Source organism: Eptatretus burgeri, chromosome 2 (assembly GCF_056783735.1).
Source record: "Eptatretus burgeri isolate ZD-2024b chromosome 2, Ebu_testis_v1, whole genome shotgun sequence".
NCBI lineage: Eukaryota > Metazoa > Chordata > Myxini > Myxiniformes > Myxinidae > Eptatretus > Eptatretus burgeri.
This window is the reverse complement of record NC_140962.1, coordinates 74,123,542-74,141,029: the sequence shown is the minus strand read 5'-3', so window position 1 is coordinate 74,141,029 and position 17,488 is coordinate 74,123,542. Positions and strand designations below refer to the sequence as shown.

Below are 17,488 nucleotides of genomic sequence, written 5' to 3'. Positions count from 1 at the left end.
GGCTGGTTCTGGCAGGGACATGGTGAGTGGTCCAGAGACATCAGTTGGCAGAGAGGGGGGAGTTGTCGATTAAACTGCATGCTCACCCCTCGCTATCTAGCACTCAGCAAGCTTTTGGATGAGCTGTTCCTCAATCTCTCTCCCCCCCCTCATCTCCCCCTGCTGAAGCAGCTCTTCCTGCTGAAACAGCTCCACATTCTGCTTGTTTCTGTTCCTGGTCCACGACCAGCTCACAAAGCCACCAATCTGGGGTTCTTTACCTTGTGCTTTCCTTCCTTTCTTGCCTGGATTTTGTGTGTGCATGCCTGTGTTTATGATTTTTGCGTCTCGGGGAGAACATAGATTATCACGTTACTGTGCTTTCGTTAATTGTTCCGATGTCTTTCCGTCTCGTTTTGTGCCTCGTGTAATAAGTTATTCATTACCACTGCCATCGAAGGTGGACAGAGTTTATTTTTTCACCCCTGTCTGTCCATCATTTTTTTTTTCTGCCTGCATGCAGGATATCTCAAAAAGTTATGAGTGGATTCAGATGAGAGTTGGTGGACTGATTGTGTGCGAGATACCAATAAATTGTTGAGATTTTGGTGAAGATCCAGATCCCAGAATTTTAAAGCGATTCGACACCGTTAAGCGATAGGCCCAAAACGATGTACTGTGTTGCATGGTATCTCAAAACATTGTGGATGGATTCCAACAAAAGTTGATGGATGATTTGGGTAAGTGACAAAAACAAGCTGATTAGATTTTGGTTCAGGTCTAGATGCAGATCTAGCCTATCAGTGCGATACAAAACGTAAACTGTTCAGCCTGGCGGAGGTAAGCACTCTACCGAGTGCTGTTCTAGTTTCTTATTGATATGTTATGCATCTCATGATTGCTCCATTTTTCCTGTGCCACCATTTGGATACGATTCAATATCCCTGGAGGATTAAAAGTAAACTAATCCTGATTTATTACTGATAAGGTGCCAGACTACTCCAAAGCATGGATTGACGTTCATTGCTCGCCACCAGCTCGTGAGTAAAAGTGACAACTTGGTTCTATTGTTGGTGTTAGCCTCCAGTGTGGTTGGCAATCGCTGCAGTTTCGGTTATCGCATGGTTGCCGTCCACACAAGGTGAAGATCCACATGGTATTCAATGGTATTCCAATATTATCAGAAGATAATTATAATGTTCAATTTCAGATGTCACATCTCATATAAATTTTTTTAATTCATTTCTCAATTCCAGTAAATTTATAACTCAAATGTAGTACCATCACAATGATGGCACATGGATACAAGGGCACTATATGGTAACAAGTGATTGATTTGTACTTATATTGCCAGACTACAAACCCATTTTTGTGCTCAGCTCTTGCAGATAGAAACCATAGCCATCTGGCCCACGCTCCAAATGGACCAGTTTTGGCCTCAGAGGCAAGGCAGACAACTGGGAATGTACTGCAAATGGCCAATCAGCCAAAGGAGAGCAATGAGGAGGATGTGAACAGAGCAGCAGTGCTGGATTGACGGTGTTATAAAGCTGGTAGGGAGGAGAGGGTGGGGGAGGGGGGGTTGAAGTTACAAAAAGATACATGACCAGTGGAGAGGTTTTTCTTTTTAAGAAGAGGGAATGGAAATAATATAACAAGGTGAAGAGAATATATCATTTTCCATTATTATAGAACTATCAATGTGGTAAGCTCTTTAAGGTACTTCCATGGGGGTATTTTCAGAAGCAGGGATAAACCACAGATATTTTTGGAGGAAAAACTCCATCCAATTTTCTGAACATAATTATATCAAGAACAAGGACGATGTTCACAAAAAAAAGTCAGCTCAGGTATGGGAGCGAGCATGTGCCAGCACAGCGCATCACTGCATCCACTTTCCGCCGGTACTCCAGGGGCCTCCGTATAGTCATCCCCCAGGCAGATGCCTGGCCCATACCCATCTCCTTGGGAGGCCAATCAACCTGCTGCAACCACGAGGCATGTGGACGGCCCATTGGCCTCCTCCACTCACGAGACTCCCTCGCTGAGAGAATCTGGTGAGCAGGATTAGCGTCAGTAAAATGAACCACATGTCCAAACAGCCGCAGCTCACACTCACGGACTATACAGGTAACAAATCTCATTTGAGTCTATCTCAGCAACTGCTCGTTGGACAAAAACTCCGACCAGCGATAGCCAAGGATTCTCAGAAGAGACCTGGTGTTAAGTCTTCATCCCAGATCCCTGGTCAGAGTCCAAGTCTCACATCCATAGAGCAAGACTGGAAGCACCAAGGACCTGAAGACTCAGACCTTCGTCATCCTGCATAGGTACTGACAGCGTTCATAATAAATTGTGTACCACCACAATGGGACAGCATTGTCCAAGTTAGATGATAGCTTGGTATAACACATCTTGACCCTTTGTTCCTTTCTATGAACTGGGCAATGCCGGGTAAATATAGAGGTGGTATGCATGTCTCCCTCCCACCTACATTGTCAGCAACCCCAAGATCCAGTGAATCCATGACTTCCCAGGCCCGACACAGACGTTTATTGACCTCTGGCTCACATGAATATCACTGCCAAGGTAAGAGAATCTCTCCATGACCTCAACATCCTCACCACAAACAGGTAGAGATAAGAAAGCAGCATATCCAAGATGTCATTGAAAGCCTGGATCTTAGTTTTGACCCAGGAAACCCTTAATCCCAATGGCTCTGACTCCTCATTCAGCGTCTTGAGGGCCCCCAAAAGGATATCCGGAGGCTCCACAAGGATGACTGCATCGTCTGCGAAATCAACATTGGAGATCTTGACATTCCCAAACGATGCACCACAGCTTGATCTCTTTAACATCCTCCCCAGAATCCAGTCCGTGCAAGTGCTGAAAAGTGTGGGGGCCAGTACACACCCCAAACAAATTTCAGTAACAACTGAAAATAAGTCAGAGATCTCACAACACTCTCTGCACCAGAGTATAGTTCAGACATCAGATTGATTAGTTTTGGTGGTATCCCACTAAGATCGAGAATCCTCCAGAGGGCATCCAAATTCACTGTATCACACGCTTTGCAGAGATCAACATAGGCTGCAAGCAGCCCTTGCCGAAACTCTCGTCTGCATTCAGGGAGGTCCCGAAGAGCAAGGATACGGTCAATTTTTGACCTCTTTTGTGTAAAGCCTGAATGCTCTCGGCCTGGTGCTCAAGCAGATGGTGGCGAACCCTATCAAGAATTACCCGAGCAAAGACCTTGCCCAGCAGTGAGAGCAGCGTCACCCCTCGGTTGTTGTTGCAGTCCTGGCAATCACCCTTCCTTTTCCAGAGAAGGACAACAAGGCCCCTCTTCCAGTCAGTTTGGATGCGGCCTGTGTTCCAAATAGCACAGAACTGCATGCAACGACACGAGTACAGAATTTCCACCAGCCTTGAGAAGTTCAGCACGGATGCCCAGGAGTTTAGCATGGAAGCCCAGCATGGATGCTAAATTTCACCATGGAGACAGATCCCAGGAGCTTTACCCCATTACAACTGCTTCACCGCAGCTTGCTTCCACAAACGAAGGTGGACCACAGTTGATTAGAGAGTCAGCAATAGGAATAAGAACATCCCTGACATCCAACTCAGACTGGTGGGTCAGCCTGGTCCAGCCGCTCAAAGTAACCGGCCCAGTGGGCCTTCACTTCAGACACCTCTGTCAAGAGCACACCACCCTACGCTCTAACTGCAGTACACCGAGGGATGGGCTTGGAGGAATGCAATGCACAAATTCCCCTGTAAGCAGGATGAGAATCACTTGACCACAGGTGATGTTCTACCCACTCACACATAGGCCTCCTTGTCCACCCTCAGCGCATGTAGAGTTTTACGCCTCAACTCCCTGAACAGCTCAGCTCTGCCATTGAGCCTGGCCCTGTGATTCTGGTCAATGGTATCCAGTGTCCCTTCAGAGACAAAATTATTCTTTGCCCAATGGTGAGTTCCAAGACATCCACCAGCAACATCAAGGATGGTCCTCTTGAAGGCACTCCACAACTCTCCAGGATTCCCCAAAGCACCGAGACCCCCCAAATCCCTACTCAGTCTGTTTGCAAACTCCTCAGCTACCCTGTCATCCTTGAGCTTGCCAACATCCAGTCTTGGCTGGGATACATCATTCTCCCAGATTTAAGCTGCAACTTCAGAGTTGCTACAACAAGCCTGTGATCGGTATTGAGAAACTGATCCTCATCCTCCAGTTCTGGATCATCCTCCAGTGACCATTAATGAGCATATGGTCAACCTCCCTTGCCATTTCACCAGCATTAGAATACCAAGTCCAGTGATGAGCCTGTGGGTACTGAAACCATGAACCAGCCACCCTAAGTCCATGACTTCTTGCAAAGTCAAGGAACTTAGTGTTATTTGGGTTCACAGTTCCAGACCCATGGGGACCAACACACATCTCATAACCATCCTTCTGTGCCAGTTGATGCATTGAAAGCACCCAAGATGAGAAGAGTATCTCACCGGTGGCACTGATCAACCACAGACTCAAGCGCGGCATAGATCACTCGCCTCTGTCAGAGCATATCCAGAGACTAGGGAAATGACACCCAATGAGTGACGAATCCTTCATCTCATAATACGCTCATTGACAGGAGATACCTCAATTATCATTGGAGTCAGCTTATTGGACACAGCTATAGCAACTCCTTGGGCACAGTAACCATCAGAGCGACTAGCGCAATAGTAGGTGTAACCACCTGCCATGATCTCGCCACTATCCGGTCTCCGAACCTCCAAAGAGTGCAATACCGATGTTTAAACGCTGGAGCTCAGATGATAACAGAGACATGTGATCGTCCTCTGTTCGGGATAGGACATTCCAGGCACCCACCCAAAGGGACCGCCTCAGGATAACCCAAGGAGACCGCCGTCTGGTGGACGACACTTCAGCACCACTCCTCCACACACCACCGCAATCTGACCCAGGAAGTTTACCCCATGCTTTTCCTCCTATCATCAAAGAATTGGGGGTCCTGAAGGCTTTGCCACAATCCTGTCATCCGGTGAGCTGCCCTGCGAAGGGCAGCAGAATGGGAGGAACTCTCACAGAGTGGGTTTTCAGTTTTCTTTGTGTTTCTGGGTTTTGTGGAAAGAAGGGGTTTACGGTGGCCGGAGTGCAAATCCTGCCACCAACCTCCTAAAAAAAAAGTAACCCAACTGCAGGAGGACGTCCGCAGACACAGTTGGGTACTAGAAATTGATGGCTGTTGGCTCACAAGGGGCTCCTCTGTCCTTTGACAGGTTTTGTTTTTAATCAAGCTCGGTGTCCATATCCATACACCCTCCTCACCAGGAAACCTGGTGGGGGAGACGGTTTAGTCACCGACAACGAAATAGGTTAGTACAGGTTTACTTGGTACCTGCAGCAAGTCACAGATCTAATTTGGCCTGATCTGACAGAGACCGAATAGTCCCAGAGAGATCCTCACATTGAGCTCGATATTTCATAGTTCTGTACATTGTTTAGTTAAATGTTCAATATATATGTGGTTATATCTGCATTGCGTATGCATTTGATAGATGGTTTCCCCTCCCCAGACCCCCAGTCCCACCATCCATATTGTGTTTCTCACCACTACAGCCCATCATGTTGAATGTTTCTTTCCCTATCTGTTTTATCCCTCCAACCCCCGTGGGAACTGACCGTATTTCAGGCATCTTTTCTTGTCTAAAACCGGATCAAAAATGACACGCCCAGCACAGCTAAAACCAATAGGGTAGCAAGCATAAATCACGCCAAATACAATCCCCTCGGAACCATCATTCCAGATCAGGGAGGTCCGTCTAGTCTTCCCCAACTGTGTCTCTCCCTCTGTTCCTGTCGGAGCGAAAGTGGGCTGCATACGTGCCAACAAATAAATAATAATAACCATTCATTTCATGCCGTAAGGTGCATACATGGCTGCTGAGGCAGTTTCATTTGAATAAGGAGTACAGTCCTGGACGAGTCACCACTCCGACGCAAGATATTCAAATGGCTTACTACCCCAATCCAAATCCATTGTGACCATACTCTGTGCAGAGCATTGTTGCTGCCGAATCAGTCTCCTGGGACATTGGGCACAATCCTGGACGGGTCACCACTCCGACGCAGGATACTTGAATGGCTCAATCATCCCAGCAAGCTGGTACTCATTTTGCCAGCCTCATCAAGATGACAAGCTGAGTCAACCCACGTGGTGTTATTTCAACAGCGAGACAGGGGCTCAAACTCAAAACCCTAAGATCTCAAGTCAACCACCATAACCGTTAAGCCAACACCAGGGTACATTGTCAGTAAATCGATGGCATGTGGATATGATACAGGCACATGGTGGCGAAATGACTTGTGACTATAGTTCCTTTTTATGTGCCTTGTTTCTCTATCTCTTAAAAAAATACAAGGCCAGAAATATGTTCAGCAACACAGAAAACCATTCAAACAGATATTATGGAAAAATCTGTTGTTGAAACATTTTTCAAAAAACGAATTCTTAAGAATGAAGGGCAAATTAACAACAGAAAAAAAAAAAGATAGAGAGACCTTTTGAAGAACGCGTTCTCGTTTGGCTCCCACCATCCTCTCCCCATTCACTTCCACCACATAATCGCCATCTTTGATTCCAGCTCGCCATGCTGCACTCCCTTGTGAGACTTGGCACACCACACATCCTGAATAAACAGCAACCGTAAAGTGGCGAATTACAACTTTTGCAAAACTCAACCACTTCAATTTTAAATAAATACTGATGACTGAAACTAATACAACGCTGATAATTATTCTGTGGTATTATTCACGGATCAACACAAGTGTCTCCTGAATTAGGGGGCATCACTTTATTATGTACGTATGGAGGGATTGGGGAAGGCTGATTAAAGGTCCACAGAATCAGAAAATCATACTTGGTTTAATGAATATACAGGGCCTTCAATTGACACTTAATCACTGTTCTTTTCTTGAATAAATATCTTGAAACGAATATTTTAATGCTATTAGGTGCCCTTCGACCCCAGTTTCGTACATGTACGGTCTGACAGCAGCTTCTACACAATCATTTTTGACTATGGTCGTAATCTGGGGATTCTTGATCAGAAAATTAATCGTCAAATTCACTTTCTGACGAGTCTGAAGCAAGTTGTGTGACCGTTATCCATTGCGTGCTGACAATCTTTCCTTTGATTACGTCATGGCAGTTTATCTGGAACTTTTAGGGACAGTACCAGACGGGTTTGCATTTTTTAACTGTAACACCTCAAAAATGATTAGAATTAAAAACCAGGTTCAGTTCTTTGTTTTTTACTTAAAATCAATATAATCACATCTATACTAATGGCGAACGCAGTGAGCTTCATACTTAACGCGTGCACATGAGAGAATAGGAAACGACAACAATAACAACACAATACCCTGACAATTTGGAATCCGTGTCGTAAGCTATGACCTTTTGCTTCAGGTTGTTATTAAACGCTGTGCGGTGTATAAACACGATTGGGTTTTATTTATATCTTGTGAATATTACTTAATGCGTGCACATGAGAGAATAGGAAACGACAACAACATCAACACAATACCCCTGACTATTTGGAATCCATGTCGTTAGCTATGACCCTTTTGCTTCCGTTTTTTTTTTTGCTTCTGGTTTATTTTTTGTTTCCGGTTTCTGTCATGGGGAATGATGCATGCCGGGAGATAAAGGCATCGTCGGAGACATGAAAGACCCAAATAATATCAGACATGGTGTATATTTCCTCCACTGATTTTAATAAAGATATCTCCCACATCATCAAAAAATAATTTTTAATCGTGATTTACATTATTTGATCGCTGATCCCGAATCCAGGCCGAAGTCACCGGAAATTGCGTATACAGTTGTGAACAAGTTATAGGTAAAGTCAGAAGCGAATGTAAGAATAATTCTACGTTCGCTTCTACTGTAGTATTTATTTTTTAGATGAGATCCTGTTCTCGGCGGTGTAGTTGTCGTTGTGAAGGTAATGTTGAGGATTTTTTTTATTTTTCAGATGAGATCCTGTTCTTGGCAGTGTAGTCGTTGTTGTTGTGAAGGTAATGTAGAGGTATAATGTTGAGGTAATATTAATTTTTTTTAGATGAGATCCTGTTCTAGGCGGTGTAGTTGTCGTTGTGAAGGTAATGTTGAGTTATAATGTTGAGGTAATATTGATTTTTGCAGATGAGATCCTGTTCTCGGCGGTGTAGTTGTTGTTGTGAAGGTAATGTAGAGGTATATTGTTGAGGTAATATTAATTTTTTTAGATGAGATCCTGTTCTAGGCGGTGAAGTTGTCGTTGTGAAGGTAATGTTGTGGAATTTTTTTTTTCAGATGAGATCCTGTTCTCGGCGGTGAAGTTGTTGTTGTGAAGGTAATGTTGAGTTATAATGTTGAGGTAATATTGATTTTTGCAGATGATATCCTGTTCTAGGCGGTGTAGTTGTTGTTGTGAAGGTAATGTAGAGGTATAATGTTGAGGTAATATTTATTTTTTTAGATGAGATCCTGTTCTAGGCGGTGTAGTTGTCATTGTGAAGGTAATGTAGAGGTATATTGTTGAGGTAATATTAATTTTTTTAGATGAGATCCTGTTCTAGGCGGTGAAGTTGTCGTTGTGAAGGTAATGTTGTGGAATTTTTTTTTTCAGATGAGATGCTGTTCTCGGCGGTGTAGTTGTTGTTGTGAAGGTAATGTTAAGGTAATATTTATTTTTTCATAGCAAAAACACTGTTTAATTTGATATATGTAAGAAGAATTCTACGTTCGCTTCTCGGCTTTGCCTATTCCATATTATGTATATTTGTCAAATTGACTGGTAGATAATGAAAACACATAGCACAAAAAAGTTAAACAAAGCGATGTCATCTAAATATGGAATTGCACATTTTCAGCCGGCGAGGCACCACCAAGGGACCGCATGTCACCACAGGCCAAACACAGTCAGTTGATGTGAGATGTGTACTTTTTTATTTTTATTTCTATTTTTAATATGTATATGTTTAAGGCATTTGATAATGTGTAAAGAAAGTTTAAAAATACACCAAAAAAAAAAACTTTATCGTTAAGAAATCATTGTGGCCTGTTTTCAGTCAAGGCATGGCTGAGCAGGCCAAAAAACATGGAGGCTTCAGACCCCAGCAAGGAAACCCAGGAATCGCCTGAAGACCCCATATAGAGCGAGGTGGCCGAGGATGGTGCCTGATAAAGGATATACAGTCATTAAATAAGGCAGTTAATTATCTTCAAAAGGGGTGTTTTAATTAACCCAAACACCCAATTGTCACTCATGTACTTCCTTGGAGCTCCCTTGGTATGCATGCAAAGTTTCAGGCTGCTAGATTTCATGGTTTTGGAATTTATGGAGGAGACACACACACACTTAATATGAAATAGGCAAAGACGAGAAGCTCACATAGAATTCTTCTTTCATCCGCTTCTTAAAGATATCAAATTAAACCGTCTTGTTGCTATGAAAAAATAAATATTACCTTAGCATTACCTTCACAACAACAACGACACCGCCTAGAACAGGATCTCATCTGCAAAAATAAATATTACCTCAACATTATACCTCAACATTACCTTCACAACAACAACAACAACAACAACAACAACTACACCGCCAAGAACAGGATCTCATCTAAAAAAAATAAATACTAGAAGTGAACGTAGAATTCTTCTTACATTCGCTTCTGACTACCTATAACTTGTTCACAACTGTATATGCAGTTTCCGGTTACTTCGGTCTGGATTCGGGATCAGCGATCAAATAATGTAAATCACCATTAAAAATTATTTTTGATGATGCGGGAGATATCTTGATTAAAATCAGTTGAGGAAATATACACCATGTCTGATATTTGGATCTTTCATGTCTCCGACGATGCCTTTATCTCCCGGCATGCATCATTCCCCATGACAAAAACCGGAAACAAAAAAAAAACAGAAGCAAAAAAAAAAACCGGACGCAAAAGGGTCATAGCAACGACATGGATTCCAAATTGCCAGGGGTATTGTGTTGTTGTTGTTGTTGTTGTTTCCTATTCTCTCATGTGCACGCGTCAACTATGAAGCTCACTGCGTTCACTACAAAACAAGCCGGGAGGCGACGATGGTTCGCGGGCATTACTGAACAATGCCACGAAAGGTACAATTGAGTTAGTGGAAACTTTTGAGGAAGCCCTACTGTAAAAACCTATCTCTTCCATCAAAATTGACCAAATCAAATCGGATTTTTTATATGTTGTACTTATGGACATTACGCACAGCTTCGCGGAAATGAAATTGCGAGAATTTTTTTTGAAGTTCAAGTGGGCGTGGCTCCACTCATAAGGGGCGTGGGACGCCCCTCATACAAAAAGACACAACTAGACCACGATATCTAGCTTGTGCCCAAGTTTCATCAAGATCGCATCAAACGTCACGGAGCTATGCTCTGGAGAGAGTCACAAACAGACAGACAGACAGAGACACACAAACACAATGAAAATAGTGATCACTGCTGGCGCCCGCAAACCAAAAAACACCACCACCATCGCCTCGTGTTTGGAGTTCCTCCACTTTGGTTCAAGCACTGAAAAGCGTAGACCGACATTTTGTGTTCTCTCTGGATTGATAGATTTCTAAATTTAATTTTGTTAATTTTTCACTTGAATTTCATATTCGTATGAAATTCCATATTTAAGGAATTATATTTGAAGTTAAGCCTTTGTGGTTCTCCTTTTTGTGTACTTTATCCATGCGGAACTTTGAACAGGCTGTGTTTGCCACACAGGAGTGGAGGTTACTCACCTGGTGATTTAACAAGCTTAGTGGGAAACCAACCATTACCTTTAAATGTGAAAAAAAACAAATTTAACACATGCTTTGATGGAGTCTGGTACGCCTGGAATGTATGAAGTCAAGAATTAATACTCGAGCAACACATCTTGTTACCCGAGCATTCATTCTTGACGTCATATGTTCCAAGCTTGGGTGACACACTATGTTGGGATGGCAAGGATGGATGTACAGATGTACAGATACAGTAGATTTTAACTTTTTAACTTCAGCAGCGTATGAGCGATCACGTTTTCCTTTGTCCTCACGGCTGTTTCTAAAGCAGTTGCTTATTTTAATATGATCCGGGTTTGCTTTGCAAAGGTTATGTGGTTTCTCTTTGTGAGTTTCAAAGCAAACTACATTGAATAAGACCCGATTTCGGAGCCGTTTGCCATATTAACAGGTTATTATCAAAATTAGCGAGCCCAATTTTTAGATCCTCGTGGAGGATCTCGAAGTCTTACTCACGTTGTTGTTCTTCATCTTCTTGTGGACTTTTTTGTTTCACAGCCTACAGTTTTCATCGAAACTTCCTGAAACTTATGGTATATATGTAAAAATACCCTGCGCAGACAGTAACCATCTCCGATTTCGAAAATTCCTCCGAGAAAAAGAAGTTATGACGTCAAAATATCTAGGTTCATGGAAATCGCCTAAAAAAATTATCTCCGAAACTAGGCATGCTTTTTGAATTATGTTTGCGGGAATCGAACAGGGCATTAGCAGAGATGAATTACCGCACATATGATACATCACTATGACGTCATATCAATTTTTATGACGTCATTCCTATTTTTTCACATTTTTTGTTTCACAACCCAGAGTTTTCATCGGATCTTCGTGAAACTTGCCATGTATATGCAGAAAACCCACGCGCAGGCAGGAACCATCTCCGATTTTTGAAATTCTTCCTAGAAAAAAAGTTGACGTCATAATATCGCCGCTAATGGAAATCGCCCATACCATTATCTCCAAAACTAGGCAAGCTGTTTGAATTTTGTTTGCGGGAATCAAGCCGGGCATTAGCACAGATAATTTATCGCAAACCTGATACATCACAATGACGTCATATTCGTTTTTATGACGTCATCATTAAGAGGACGAGGATCTTAGCTCATTTGAGCTTGTTTTTTCTACATGTCACGACGATTGGCAGCTTTTTATAAAGATTAATGTTTATGCACATCTCCGTGAAACGTCGATAATTAATGCAACGCTGTTTTTTACTTGCGAAAATCGAAGATTTTTCAAGTATATTGGTTGGTTGCGTGTGTCATTCTGTTTGTCTGTTTGTTTGTCTGTCTGTTTTTATGTTCATCGCCTAGAGGTCACAATTTTAAGCCGACCTTCACAAAACTTCACCACATGGAAGAGTTCATCATAAGCAAGAAGCTTATTGTTTTTGAGATCAGAGTCAAAATATTTGTCAGATTTCTAAAATCCTTAATTTTCATCCGATTGACTTAAAATTCGAAGAGGATTTATATTTCAGGTCACTGAATTCAACCAGTCAATAATTATCTTTGAGGTCAACATCAATCAAAAGGTCAACACAGGCCAACGGTGAACAAATAAGCTTGAATTTCTAAAATCCTCAATTTTCATCCCATTGACTTGAAATTTGAAGAAATTGGCATATCAGGTCACTGAATTTAACCACCAATTATTTTTCAGGTCAAATATGTTTGATGGATTTCGAAAGTATCATGCTCTGCACGACATCCTTCTTGTTTAATTTGTTCATTGAAATTCCCCCAAAACAAGGGTGAGAGCTACTCAAGGTTTTTGGGTTGCATACAGTACATACTGGAGTCGGTAATCACAATGACTCCAATCTGCCGATTCCCGAAAAATTGCTGATATCAGCCAAGCACATATATATATATATATATATATATATATATATATATATATATATATATATATATATATATATATATATATATTTTAGTGTGTGTGTGTGGTCTTGTTCATAAAGCATTTTAATAGACAGTATGAATTATAATTTAGTATGATTTATATAAATTTGATGAGACAGCCTTCCCTTCCCCCACTCCTCCTCATTCTCCCTCCCTCCTTGCTCCCCTCCCTTCTCTCTCTTTCCCTCTCTTCACTCTCACACACCCCTCTCTCTCACTCCCCTCTCTTACCCCCTTTTAGTCTTCCCATCAGCAAAGCGACAGGTGGTAATTGCTCATAAAAAATAGAATGTTCATGTTTTTTTCTGATTCTGTTGACCTTTAAACTTGTAAAACGCAAACATCATGAAGCTCGAGGATACAATGGCTCTCAGGTGTACATTGATCATGATGATTCCAATAAATGGGCAAAAGCGAGGTCATTTGATTGACACGTACCTGTTGAGTCACTGTGTTTGTGTTTATATCTTGTGGAATTTGTCTTTTTCTGTTCAAAGTTTATTCACAACGGTGTTATGGCGTCGATGGAACACGTTTTTTGATGGCAAATGCATGACAGATTTAATTAAATCTGGAGAGACAAGTTCATTCGCTTCGGACGTCAGAGGTCGCTAAGACGTCAGGGGTCAGACATTGTCCTTCCACCTCTCCACACAGGCTTTCGCATTTTTCCCCTTACATTAGTCCAGATCCTCCACCATGTACACTTTCTGCCAAAGCTCAAACAACCTAGTAGGTGCAGTGACATTGTCTGGGTCCTGCCACATCACAGTGTTCTTCCCAATCTGTGAACCACAGATTCTTCATCAGCATTTTAAAACATTCCATGATGGTTGAAACACTGTGGAGATTTCCAGGGCATTCCCAATCCCTTGGGTTAACTAGTGGGCCTGTTCGTCCATTGGACCATATTTTCACTGGTCTTCATGGCCTTGTAGCATATCTGCCTGCTGTACTTCTGGAGCATAAGCACCAAGCTCAGATGTGCTTGGGCCAGGGTGAAGATTATACATTCGTTATTATTATTACCAAATTATACTACTATTATTATTGTTCGTCGTGATTAATATATGCTTTGTTACAATGTTATCGTTATTTTTGTTTTTTATTTTGTGATTGGAATGCCATGCTGTGGAAGGACCTATTAAGCTTCCCTGAACACCTGAACATGGTGTGCGTTTAAAACATGAGAATTATTCCGGATTATTTGTAGTTAATAAGCCTAATCAACTCAGGAGGTCATGACGATCATTTTGGTGTATCGCATTCAACATCAGAACGTTCTAGTAGAACTCAACCAAAAAAACACACACACACACACACCTCGTCCATTTACAGTAGATGCTCAGCTGCATATTTTGTTAGCCAATGTGGATAAATGATCTAATGAGAAAGAATAAAATAAAGGAGTTTGGGAAGAAATTGGAGCCAAGGGAGAAAAGGGGGAGATGCATGTCCCATGTGGGGCATGGGTGAGGTACAAAAATTCCACCATTTTGGGGTACATAATAAATAGATGGCCCCTAATGGGGAAGCCTTGATTGATGATGATTAATGCCTCCAAGGAGTTCCAACAGAGCATATCATTTGAGCATACCTTTTCCATTCTTCAGCTGTAGACCTTGTGTCCAAAGGTCTTGCTCAGGCAGAATACAAATCCGCACCAACCCTTCTGTGTCATGTGTTACCTCTGGATTTTCATTTACCTCTTTTTCTTCTTCTTCTTCTTCTTCTTCTTCTTCTTCATTTTCTGGGTCAGTTGTATCTTCAATATGAGGAGGTGCTTAGAGGTCAGTGAAAAGACATTCCATGATTATAGCTCAGAGTGATTTTTGTTTTAAATGTTACTTTTCTTGAAAGATAATGCAAATAAGATTTTGGGATTTTGGTGTGTGTGTGTGTGTGTGTGTGTGTGTGTGTGTGTGTGTGTGTGTGTGTGTGTGTGTGTGTGTGTGTGTGTGTGTGTGTGTGTGTGTGTGTGTGTGTGTGTGTGTGTGTGTGTGTGCTAAGGAAGGTAGCATCAGTAACGAACGTATGGGGTATCAAATAGTCCAAGACACACAAACATTGTTTTCAAATCTTGATTAACGAGTGTTTCTTTCTTATGAACTACAAGTGCTGACAGGATGCCCAAGAGCCCTATTTTGATCTGTACTGATCTGTACTGGAGAGGAGTCTCAACCCAGCTATGAACTCATCCTGGTGTTTTGAAGACATAACAGGATGAGGAATCAATATGTGTGCCCGTCCCTTGGGTGGATGTTAAACTGGGCGTCCCATATGCCAGCATTAGTTTGTGGGTGTTACAGATCCCACGGTGTCCTGATCATGAGGGGCAGATGAGGTACCCTGAACAAATTCCAAATTGCTACACTTAGAGGAGTATCCTGCATCAGAGTAGCAACCCTTCCAGGATTGTAACGCAAGCCAAGAAACCGCTTTGGTAGAAACACACACAGACAGACAGAACATGTACACATATCTGTTTGAAAACAGAATGTTTCTTTTTTTTAAAGTTGATCTCTTGGCTAATTGTGAGTTCCTTATTTTTAACACCCCATTTACATTGGAAGTTTAGTGAAGTATTTTCATTGCCATATTATAAGAGAAACATAAAAGGGTACATCTACCCACTAATGCGAGCAGACAGCACACCCAGCCTAACGTCCATCAAAAAAGGCACACTCACCAATGTAACACTCTGTCAGCGGAGCACAAACCCAACAATTTATAATCGAGGAGGAAATTAAATCCAGGCTCACATCTCAAAGGTTAGTGTGTTACCTCTGTACCATTTAAGGCATTTGTGTTAAAACGAGCCAGCTCAAAGGTAAGTGTGTTACCAACGCAACATCAAAGGTAATTGTGTTTAAACTAGCCAGCTCAAAGGTCGGTGTGTTCCCAACGCAACATCCTATCGGACAATTCAGACGCTATAGTCAGTGCCCAGTAATTGGCACAAGTTAGTGCATGTTCTACTGTTACTGGGCCGGGTATCGGTGGCGAGCACGACCGCGAGAGGGAGCTGTGGAGTCGGCTCCACCGAACACACCGGAATTGAGGTCGTGCCTTCTGAATAAGTCCGAAAGGCAGGGTCCCTTACTGGACCATGAATCGCCAATAATTTGACCGCGTGGGGTAGGGTCAATTGCCAAACTTCAATGTACCTAAATCCCCACGCGGACAAAGCTACCGGGGAATTCACACCCTCGACGGACCTCGAGCGGAATGAGCCGTTACCAAGCCCGAACCGTGTGTAACCTGAGCGGAGATTACCAAGGCCCGTCGGACCAAATGAACAATTTACGGCCTCGCTATTTCTCAACACCCACCGTGCCAAGCCAATGAAAGAAACACAGAAACGAGCTGGAACATTTAACAAAAGGGATATTTATTTATAATGGGGCAGGGGAGCACGCAAGAACGCAGAGTTAACCGAATAAAAGGAATGCAATTTACACACACGGCACTTAAACGTTTCTACTTAAAAGACGGGCCCACACACAGACACACACCCCCCAAAAAGAAATGGTGGCCGCGGACTTTATTGATACCCCCAGCTCAGAGGGAAGGTGAGCTGGAGGTAACAGTGTGGCTTGGACCTTCCCGCTTCGTGCGGTTCTTGATGATCTGGCCCGGCGGGACTCAACCCCACAACACGATGCCGCTCCAAGCACCAGGTACGGAGGGTAGCGTCGGGCGCTGGCATGCTCCACCGGCAAAACAGGCGACGACGCAGGCAAAGCAAGTCAGCTAGGCAGGCAGGCAAGCGATTCTCCTCCGGCTCGTAGGCAGGTGATTCACGGCGGGAAGACTCTTTCACCCGGGTTGCCCCCACACAATTATCCCTTTTTCTTGACAGGTGGGAGGGATCCGTCTCGTGTCATTCCCCTCCTCATTGGACAGGCGTCGGGCGATCTCCCGGCCGTCCGAGATTGGTCGGGGGGGGGGGGAGGAGCAGCAATATGTTGCTTTGGCTCCCCATTGGCCGAGAGGCGGCAGACGTGCTCGCACCCCTCCGATTGGCTGAAAGGGGTGCCATGCCCGTATTTGGAGCGAAATCCAAGACGCCAACATCAAAAGAAACCCCGCCTGGCACATTGGACTCCGCCCACGGCTGTGCTTGACACGCATGCGCGTGAGAAAGCTGATGGTGAAGAAGCGAAGATGGGCGTTGTTGTTGTTGAAGTTTAAAATGTAAAAATCCTAACTATAAAATAACTCACAGTGCACGTACAATTAATCACCCATTAAACATAGGACGGGACCCAAACTAGAAACACATACTTACCGATATAGCTGATCTATAGGACCTGGCTGTTGTGTGCAGTAAGCTTCCAAATTCGCAATACTACTTCCTCAGTGACTCACCCAATTTAACAGAATCGGTTGACATCACGTCCATGTTTCTCATGATATCCATGACGTGATATTCAGATGAGACGGGATGGATTTCTTTACATTTCATGCCCCCTTACCTTTGCAAGTGTATTTGCTTTTGAGCTCTCCATTCGTGGATTCGTTCTCATGAAGTCAAATCCGACTAAAAACTGCTGTCCTGATGCAATTCTGGTCCGGGTGAGGTGATGCATGTCGGTGATTGAGGATGTGAAGTCATCTGCGTTTACATTGTGGACGTTACATATTCCTGAATATCTCTCGAAAAGAGTAAACATAGTGTGTCAGTGCCCTTGCTAAAATTTCCCACTTGGGGTTTGCTGTGCAATTCAC

At 43.0% G+C, this 17,488-nt stretch overlaps 1 protein-coding gene across 11 annotated transcripts in view; it reads right to left on the bottom strand.

Moving 5' to 3' along the window:
• The window catches only part of LOC147032335 (Na(+)/H(+) exchange regulatory cofactor NHE-RF3-like), a 94,228-nt gene that overhangs the window by 40,184 nt on the left and 36,556 nt on the right, over positions 1-17,488 (bottom strand). For 5 of the 11 annotated variants that reach the window (XM_085869852.1, XM_085869854.1, XM_085869855.1 and 2 more), the window contains 3 exons: positions 14,355-14,540; positions 6,551-6,678; positions 1,343-1,529 (listed from right to left, as the gene is read on the bottom strand). In XM_085869852.1, coding sequence (XP_085725978.1) covers positions 1,343-1,529; positions 6,551-6,678; positions 14,355-14,540 — 501 coding nt within the window. The remainder of the gene's footprint in view (positions 1-1,342; positions 1,530-6,550; positions 6,679-14,354; positions 14,541-17,488) is intronic. The other 6 variants (XM_085869853.1, XM_085869860.1, XM_085869858.1 and 3 more) reach the window with 2 other exon arrangements.